The 9,555-nt window shown below is 55.5% G+C and overlaps 2 protein-coding genes across 2 annotated transcripts; both read right to left on the bottom strand.

The window, feature by feature from the left end:
• Nucleotides 1-1,078: 1,078 nt before the first annotated feature.
• On the bottom strand, nucleotides 1,079-4,516 carry LOC138758334 (zinc finger protein 729-like). The gene has a single exon (XM_069927099.1). The coding sequence runs from the start codon at nucleotides 4,449-4,451 to the stop codon at nucleotides 1,173-1,175; it is 3,279 nt and encodes a 1,092-aa protein (XP_069783200.1). The 5' UTR covers nucleotides 4,452-4,516; the 3' UTR covers nucleotides 1,079-1,172.
• A 236-nt stretch (nucleotides 4,517-4,752) lies between these two features.
• LOC138756793 (zinc finger protein 436-like) lies at nucleotides 4,753-7,919 on the bottom strand. Its single transcript, XM_069923182.1, has 4 exons — nucleotides 7,798-7,919; nucleotides 5,840-6,304; nucleotides 4,811-5,250; nucleotides 4,753-4,769 (listed from the first exon to the last, which is right to left on the bottom strand). Exons 1-4 carry the CDS (start codon nucleotides 7,917-7,919, stop codon nucleotides 4,753-4,755), a joined length of 1,044 nt encoding a protein of 347 aa, XP_069779283.1.
• Nucleotides 7,920-9,555: the final 1,636 nt, after the last annotated feature.

The following is a 9,555-nucleotide window of genomic DNA, read 5'->3' as shown; positions in this document are numbered from 1 at the left end:
CTCCCTCTCCCTCAAAGTTAATTAGTGAGAGATTGGGGCACCATCTTGGTAAAGGAATCTCCCGCTGCCCTGCCCAGGGTGAGTTCATGAAGGGCTGAGGCACCATCTCAGTAAAGGAACCTCCCTCTGCCCCATCAAGTGTGAGTTAATGAAGGGTTGGGACACCATCTTGGTAAAGGATCCTCCCTTTACCCCATCCAGTGTGGGTCAATGAAGGGTTTGAGACACCGTTTTGGTAAAGGAACCGCCCTCTACCCCATCCAGTGTGGGTTAAGGGTTGGAACACCATTTTGGTAAAGGACTGTTTTGGGGGGGTTGGTTGCAGATGAGGAACTGAACTCACCTGTGGATGCATACCATGGGGGGTCGGGTGGTGTTACAATGGGATATAGGCAGGATGGGGAAATCATTGATGTGATGGGGATGTTGGAGGTGCAGTGGACAGGATAGGAGGTACAAATGGGATGTAGAGACACTGATCCTGACACCCAGATACACCGACACCCAAAGACGGACTCCGACGTACGCATTGAGGTACGGATCCCATTGACACTGACACAAACACACTATCCCAGTTCAATATTTAAAAATTTTAATGGATTTTCTTTGTGTCGGGAAAGTCGGACAGATAAATTGGCCACACAAAACAGGTGAGGGGGTGGCACAGGAATGGGGGGGATCTCACTAACTAGCTGAGCTAATCTTTCTCATCAACACATACAGATAGAAATATATATTAAAGATATAAATATCCCGCCTGCCCAGAGGTGAATCCGCTGGGACATGCACCGAGCCCAATCCCTTCTGAATATAGTTTCAGTTTGAGTCAGTCAAGTTGGAACACAGTGCACCATCACAAATACTCCGGGGTGTGAATCTCCCGCTTGCCCATCTTATCACACACACTCCCGGGACTGGGACTGAGTGTCCCGGGACACTCCCAGGGTGGAACACAGAGTGAAGCTCCCTCTCCCTGTCACACACTCCCAGGGTGGGGCACAGAGTGAAACTCTCAGTCCCCCGTCCTGTCACACACTCCTGGGGTGGGACAGAATGATGCTCCCTCTCCCCTGTCTCATCACAAACTCCTGGGGTGGGACATAGAATGATGCTCCCTCTCCCCCCGACCCGTCACACACTCCCGGGGCTGGTGGGCAGGAGGGAGAGGGTTTTCAGAGAGGGGACTTGAGGTGGGAGTGTTGGTGCCGGCGGAGGTTGTCGAGCCGGTTGTATGTCCTGGAGCATACCTCGCAGGCGTAGGGTTTAGTGCCTGTGTGTATGGTCTGGTGAGCACGGAGGGCGGAATGCAGGCCAAAGGCCTTGTGACACACCTGGCACTTGTAGGGCTTGGCCCTGGGCCCGGGGCTGGGCCCAGGCTGAGGTCTGGGCTTCTCCTCGGCCTCGGAGGCATGAGCCTGCCGCACGTGTGCCTGGAGGGCTGAGGGGTCATCAAAAAGCTCACCGCAGCCCTGGCAGCGGCAGGGCCCAGCTCCCCAGGCCGGCAGGCGTCGCAGGACGTGCCCATCCTCCTGTCCCTCCGGCTCCTCTGCAGATGGGCCAGGCCCCTCATTGCCGTGGCCCAACTGGTGCTCAGTGAGGGAGGACGAGTCAGCAAAGGTGCAGTCGCAGGCATCACACTGGAACGGGCGCTCCCAGGCATGGAGAAGGCGGTGGCGGGCAAGCGAGGCCTCATCTGGGAACTCCTCGCTGCAGTCCTGGCACGGCAGACCCTGGGGCTCATCGGGGGAGGAGGGGGGCCAACAGTGGTGCTGAGCCAGGGCGCTGGGTCCTGGAAAGGCCTGGCCACAGCCCTGACAGAGGCAAGGCCCGTGGGTGGCACGGTGGGCGCGCAGGGAGGCAGACGACACAAAGCCCTCACCGCACAGCGTGCAGCGAAAGGGCCGGTCACCAAGGTGCACCCGCTGATGTCTCCGCAGGTTGTCCAGACGGTTGTAGCTGCGCGGGCAGGCCTGGCACTTGAAGCAGCGCTCCCGGGGTCCGCCAGGATTCCGTGGCCTCCGCCCCCCGCCCCCTGGGCACCGATGTTTCCGCAGTGACACAGCCTGGCTGAAGCCCTTGCCACAGGCTGGGCACCGGAAAGGTTTAGCGTCCCCACTGGTGTGTGCCCGCAGGTGGGCTGAGAGTGAGGGCCGGTCTCCGAAGATCTGGCCACAGAGGCCACACTGGCAGGGGGCAGGGAGCCGGGGAGCCCGAGGCAAGGGCCGGCCGGGGAGGTTGGCAGCGGGACCATGGGTGGCGCGGTGGGCGCGCAGGGAGGCAGCTGACACGAAGCCCTCACCACACAGCGTGCAGCGGAAGGGTCGGTCACCAAGGTGCACCCGCTGATGGCGCCGCAAGTTGTCCAGGCGGTTGTAGGTCTTGGGGCAGGCATGGCAGCGGTAGGAACGGCTGCCGGCATGTGCAGCCTGGTGGGACCGCAGTGCCGAGGCCTTGGCAAAGGTGCGCCCGCACAGGGAGCAGGTATGGGGTCTGGATGCTGGTGGGGCCTCACCATGGCCTAGACGGTGTGTCTGGAGGCTGGATGGGTCTGGGAAAGTCTCACCACATGTCCCACACTCGTACGTTACATCTGCATGGGTCAGACGGTGTGTCTGGAGGCGAGACAGGTCTGGGAACATCTCACTGCATATCTCACACTCGTATGTCATGTCTGAGTGGCACAGACGATGCGTCTGGAGGCTAGACAGGTCCTGGAATGTCTCACCACATGTCTCACATTCATAGGTCATGTCTTCATGGGTCAGACGGTGTGTCTGAAGGCTAGACAGGTCTGGGAACGTCTCACTGCATGACTCACACTCATAAGTCATTTCCCCATGGCCCAGACGGTGCGTCTGGAGGCTAGACAGTTCTGGGAATGTCTCACCGCACGTCTCGCATTCAAAGATCATTTCTGAGTGGCCCAGACGGTGTTTCTGTAGGCTAGATGGGTCTGGGAACGTCTCACCACAGGTCTCACATTCATATGTCATGTCTGAGTGGCACAGACGATGCGTCTGGAGCCCAGACAAGTCCGAGAATGTCTCCCCACACATCTCACATTCAAAGATCATGTCTGCATGGACCAGACGGTGTTTCTGTAGGCTAGACAGGTCTGAAAATGTCTCACCACACGTCTCGCACTCATACGTCATAGCTGCATGGGTTAGACGGTGCTTCTGTAGGCTAGACAGGTCTGAGAACGTCTCTCCGCAGGTCTCGCACTCAAAGATCATGTCCGCATGTGTCAGACGGTGTGCTTTGAGGTTAGACAGGTCTGGGAAGGTCTCACCACACGTCTCACATTCATACGTCATGTCCACATGAGTCAGACGATGGGTCTGAAGACAAGACGGGTCCGGGAATGTTTCCCCGCACATCTCACACTCATACGTCATGTCTGCATGGCCCAGACGGTGTTTCTGTACGCTAGTCAGGTCTGGGAACGTCTCATCACATGTCTCACACTCGTACGTCATGTCTGAGTGACCCAAACGGTGCGTCTGAAGTCTCGACAGGTCCGGGAATGTCTCACCGCAGGCCTCACACACAAATGTCATGTCTGAGTGGGCCAGACGGTGTGTCTGAAGGCTAGACCGATCAGAAAATGTCTCACCGCAAGACTCACATTCGTACGTCATGTCAGCGTGCTTTAGACGGTGCGTGTGGAGGCCAGACAGGTCTGAGAATGTCTCACTGCATGTCTCACACTCATAAGTTACGTCAAGGTGGCCCAGACGGTGTGTCTGGAGGCTAGACAGATCCGGGAATGTCTCCCCACACACTTCGCACTCATAGGTCATATCTGAGTGAGCCAAACGGTGTGTCTGAAGGCTAGACAGGTCTGGGAACATCTCACCGCATGCATCACATTCAAACGTCACATCTGAATGGCCCAGACGGTGCTTCTGAAGGCTAGACAGGTCTGGGAAAGTCTCCCCACATGTCTTGCACTCGAAAGTCATGTCTGAGTGGGCTAGACGGTGCGTCTGAAGCCCAGACAAGTCCGGAAAAGTCTCCCCACATGTCTTGCACTTAAAAGTCATGTCTGTGTGGGTCAGATGGTGTGTCTGAAGGCTAGATGGGTCTGGGAACGTCTCCCCGCACATCTCACACTCATAAGTCATGTCTGTATGGGTCAGACGGTGCGTCTGCAGCCCAGACAGATCCAAAAATGTCTCCCCGCATGTCTCACACTCGTAGGTCATGTCTGCATGGGTCAGACGGTGTGTCTGGAGCCCAGACACATTCGAGAACGTCTCACCACACGTCTCACACTCATAGGTCATGTCTGCATGGGTCAGACGGTGGGTCTGGAGCCCAGACAGATCTGAGAACGTCTCGCCACACGTCTCACACTCATAGGTCATGTCTGCATGGGTCAGACAGTGGGTCTGGAGCCCAGATGAGTCCGGGAAAGCCTCTCCACAGGCCTCACACTGGTAGGTCATGGCCGAGTGGTGCGCTGGGAGACCAGATGGCTCCGGGAAGCTCCCCCCACCCCCAAAGGCTCCGGCAACCGGCCCTCCCCCCTCCTCGCCTTGCCTCCCCCGCCTCCTCCCAGGACGGACGACCTGAGCCCCTGCCCCCTGGTGTCCCCTTTGGTGCCGCCGCAGGTTGTCGAGCCGATTGTAGGCGCGCGGACAGGCCTGGCACTGGTAGGGCTTGTTGCCGGTGTGGATGGACTGGTGGGCGCGGAGCGAGGCGGGCACGCCAAAACCCTTGGAGCAGACAGGGCAGCGGAAGGGCTTGTCACCAGTGTGGGCGGCCTGGTGTGCCAGGAAGGTGGAGAAGAGGTTGAAGCTCTTGCGGCATAGCAGGCAGCTGAGGGGCCGGCGGGGGCGGCCGTGCGAGCGCTGGTGTCTCCGCAGATTCTCTGCCCGGCTGTAGGCCCGGCCACAGTCGGCGCACCGATGGGCCTTCTCGCCGGCCTTGCCACACCGGTGTTGTGCCAACTTGGCGGGCCGGACGAAGGAGCGGCCGCAGTCTGCACACCGATGGTGGGGGCGCCGGGGAGCGTGCGCCCTGCGGTGGGCCTGCAGGCGCTCGGCCTCGGCGAAGGCCCTGCCACAGTCCGGGCACCGGTGCGGCCGCTCCACCAGGTGGGCGCGCTGGTGTCGCCGCAGGTTGTCCAACCGGTTGTAGGAGCGCCCACATGCCTCGCATGGGAATGGCTTCTGGCCACTGTGGATGGACTGATGGGTCAGCAGCTTTGAGGCCTGTGAGAAACAGCGGCCACATACGTCACACCTGTGGGGAGAGAAAGAGTGAGGGGGAGGGGAGGGAAAGAGTGAGGGGGTGGGGGTAAGGGGAGGGAGAGAGGGTAAAGGGTGAGGGAATGGGTGGGGGAAGAGAAAGACACAATTAATCCACAATGGAACAGTATGCTGTTCAGTCACTCGCTCTCTGCTGGCCCCAGGCAGTCCCTCACCTAATCCAGACTTGATGGGGCGGTTCACCCTCCCTACCTCTTCCCTCACCACCGCCTCCACTCCCCCACTTCCTGCTGAGGGTATTTTCTCCACATGGAGCCCTCTGGCATAGTCGGAGCTGACTGGCCTGGGAAAAGGTCCCTTCCCCAGGATTCCTCCCCTTGCCCTCTCCCCACTCCCCCTCCCTCCTCACACCCTCTCTCCACTCCCCGCCCCAGCTCATCATTTCCCCATTCCCTCCTCCTCTCCGCACCCCCCCCACCAAGGAATCTTTCCCAATGCCCCCTCTCCTTCCCCCTCCCCTTCTTCCTCACCTTTTGCCCGTCCCTCATCACCCTTTCCCCTCCACCCGGTTCCCCAGGAACTTTCCACGCCCCTCTTCCTCACCACCCTCCCCACCTCCTCACCGGAAGGGCTTCTCGCCACACTGGGCCCTCTGGTGGTGCTGCAGCTGGCTGGCCTGTGCGAAGGCCTTTCCACATGCTGTGCAGGGGTAGGTCCCATGTGGGGCCCGGGGGCAGGAGTGGGCCAGGAGGCCGGCGAGCTGGGCAAAGGAGCGGTGGCAGAGCGGGCATCGGCGGGCAGCCTCGGGCCGCCCCGGAAGCCCGCAGCCATGACCCAGCAAGGCCTCGGGGCCGGCGAACACCTCACGGCAGGCAGCGCACTGGAACAGGAGGGGCTGGGCCGGTGCCCCGGGGCCGTGGGAGCGGCGTGTGTGCGATTCCAGCTCCCGGCGGCTCCCAAACGCGCCACCACACTCGCCGCACACTGCTGCCTTCTCCTCGTCAACTTCCGCCTCTCCCGGCTCCTGCAACGGGTAGACCGCCCCCTCCGGGGGATCTGGCGGGTCCTGGGGTGCCTGCTCCTGCTTCCTGTGGGGGAGAGAGTGGGCAGAGAGGGGGTGGGGAGAGAGGGAGAGGCGGGGGCAGAGGGGGGTGGCGGGGAAAGGGAAAGGAGAGGCGGATTAGAGAGTGGGGAAGAGGTTGGGGGTGAGTGGGGGAGGGAGGAAAAGGAGAGTGGAGAGGGAAAAAAGGAGGATGGTGTAAAGGGAGAGGGGAATGGTGGATAGAGTGAGAGAGAGAGAAGGAGCAATGTTACTGCAGGTGGGAGGCTATTTATGCTCTCCATCCTATTAAATGTGGACAGGAGAGCATTCACCTCTCTCTCTCTCTGCCCTGTTACACATGATCTTGTCCACCTACCCACTCTCAAATCTCCAGAACAACACAACCTCAGAGGTGTGGGGGATGCTGATGAAGGTTATCTGAGATTTCAGGAAGATCAGTATGGGGACCAACAAGGTAAATGGTGGGAAGTATTGTAAAACAGAGAGACCTTGGGGTACGGGGACCGACACGGTGAACGGTGGAGTGTGTTATAGAACGGAGAGATTTCGGGGTACGGGGACCGACGCGGTAAACGGTGGGGAGTGTTGCAGAATAGGGAGACCTCGGGATACGGGGACCGACAAGGTGAATGGTGGAGAGTGTTGTAGAACAGAGAGACTTCGGGGTACGGGGACTGATACGGTGAACGGTGGGGAGTGTTGTAGAAGAGATTTCAAGGTACGGGGATTGAATGGTGGGGAGTGTTGTTGTGCAGAGAACCACAGAACATCAAAGCACATAAACAGGCCCTTCTAGTCTGTGCCTAGTCCCATTAACCTGCACCCAGTCCATAGCCCTCCAGACCTCTCCCATTCATGTACCTGTCCAAATTTTTCTCAAATGAACAAATTGATCCCACATTCACCACTTTAGCTGGCAGCTCGTTCCACACTCCCACCAGTCCTTGAGAGAAAAAATTCATGTTCCCCCAAAACTTTTCTCCTTTCACCCTAACCCATGTTCTCTGATTTGATTCTCAGTGAACCTCAGTGGAAAAAGCCAACTTGCATTTACTCTATCTATCCTCCTCATAATTTTGTACACCTCCATCAAATCTCCCCTCATTCTTCTACACTTAGGGAATAAAGTCCTAACCTGTTTAACCTTTCCCTATAACTCTCAAGTACGGGCAATATCACAGTAAATCTTCTGTGCACTCTTTCCATCTTATTGATATCTTTCCAGAAGTTTTTTGGCCAAAACTGCAGGTAATATTTCAAATTTGGCCTCAAAAATATCTTTTTCTATAACTTTAACAAAACATCCCAGCTCCTACATTTTGCTTTATAAAGACAATGTGCCTCTTTACAATCCTGTCCACCTGTGACACCATTTTCAGGGAATTATGTATTTGTATTCCCAGATCCCTCTGTTCTACTGCACTCCTCAGTGCTCAGCCATTTACCATGTATGTCTTTTCTTGATGTGTCCTTCCAAAATGCAACACTTCACACTTGTCTGCATTAAATTCCATCAGCCATTTTTCCGCCCATTTTTCCAGCTGGTCCAAATCCCTCTGCAAGCTTTGAAAAACTTCCCTGTTGTCCACAAAGCCTCCAATCTTAGTGTCATCTGCAAGTTTCCTGATCCAATTTACCATCATGTCATCCAGATCATTGATATAGATGACAAACAACAATGTTCCCAGCACTGATCCCTGAGGCACATCACTCGTCACAGGCCTCCAATCATCCACCACCACTTTCTGAGAGATTGTGAAGTGGTGGGGAGAGAGAAGACTTCTCCTGTATAGCCAAAGTCAAATTCAGATCACTACCTCAACTTGAATATCAAGTCTCTGAAACTTCCTGAATCATCTTCCACAAGGGACCTTGTCAAAGGGCTTACCAAAGTCCATGTAGACAACAACATTCACAGCCTTTCCTTCATTAACTTTCCTAGTAACCGCTTCGAAAAAAACTCTCTAAGATTGGTTAAACACGACCTACCACGCACAAAGCCACGTTGACTATCCCTAATCTGCACCTGGCTGTCCAAATACCTATATATCCCATCTCTTAGAACATGTTCCCCTCACTTCCCTGGTACTGAGGTCAGGCTCACTGGCCTAAATTACCCAGATTATTGTTGGAGCCTTTTTAAAACTACAGAACAACATGAGCTACCCTCCAACCCTCCTGCACCAACACCCCGTGGCTATGCCATGTTAAATATATCTGCCAGGCCCCTAGCAATTTTGACAATAGGTTCCTTCAAGGACGAAGGGAATACCTTTCAAGCCCTGGGGAATTATCCACCTTTATTTGTCTTTACACAGCAAGCCCTTCCTCCTCCTCTTTAATCTGTGTAGGTTCCATTACCTCACTGCTGGTTTTCCTTACTTCCCACAACTCTGTGCCAGTTTCCTGAGTGAATATAGAATCAAAAATCTCACTTAAGATCTTCCCCATCTCTTCTGGCTCCATACAAAGATGGCCACTCTGATCTTCAAGGAGACCAATTTTGTCCCTTAGTATCCTTTTGCTCTTTATATACCTATCGAAGCCCTCAGCTAGTTGTTATGTCAAAACAACAACCTTGTACTCATCATGAGCAAAACTTAGGAACTGATTGTGGACTGCAGGAGGGGGAAATCAGAACATGAACCCATCCTCATTGAGGGGTCAGCAGTGGAAAGGGCAAAGAACTTCAAATTCCTGGGTGTCAACATCTCCGAGGATCTGTCCTGGGGTCTCCACGTTGATGCCATCATGAAGCAAACTCTCCAGCGGCTAGACTTTGTGAGGAGATTCGGTGTGTCACCGAAGACTCTCGTAAATCTCTACAGGTGGACCGTGGAGAACATTCTGGCTGGTTGCATCACTGCCTGGTACGGAGGCGCCAACTCTCAGGACAAGAATAAACTCCAGAGGGTTGTTAAATTAGCCTGCAACATCATGGGCATCAGACTCCACTCCATCGAGGACATCGACATGAAGCGGGGTCTTCAAAAAGTGGCCTCTATCCTCATTGACCCCCCACCACCCAGGCCAGGCCCTCTTCACTCTGCTACCATCGGGGAAAAGGTCCAGGAGCCTAAAAACGAGCATCAGTGGCACAAGGACAGCTTCTTCCCCATTGCCATCAGATTCCTGAACGGGCAATGAACCACAGGCACTACCTGACTTTCTCTTCTTTCTGCACTAATTTATTTATTTCTGCATATCATTGAGCAAAACAACAAATTTCACGACATTTGCAACAATAAATTCTTTCTTCCGACTCTGCATTCCACA

This window comes from Narcine bancroftii, chromosome 3 (genome assembly GCF_036971445.1).
Source record: "Narcine bancroftii isolate sNarBan1 chromosome 3, sNarBan1.hap1, whole genome shotgun sequence".
NCBI classification, from domain to species: domain Eukaryota; kingdom Metazoa; phylum Chordata; class Chondrichthyes; order Torpediniformes; family Narcinidae; genus Narcine; species Narcine bancroftii.
This window is presented reverse-complemented; position numbering and strand designations above follow the sequence as displayed.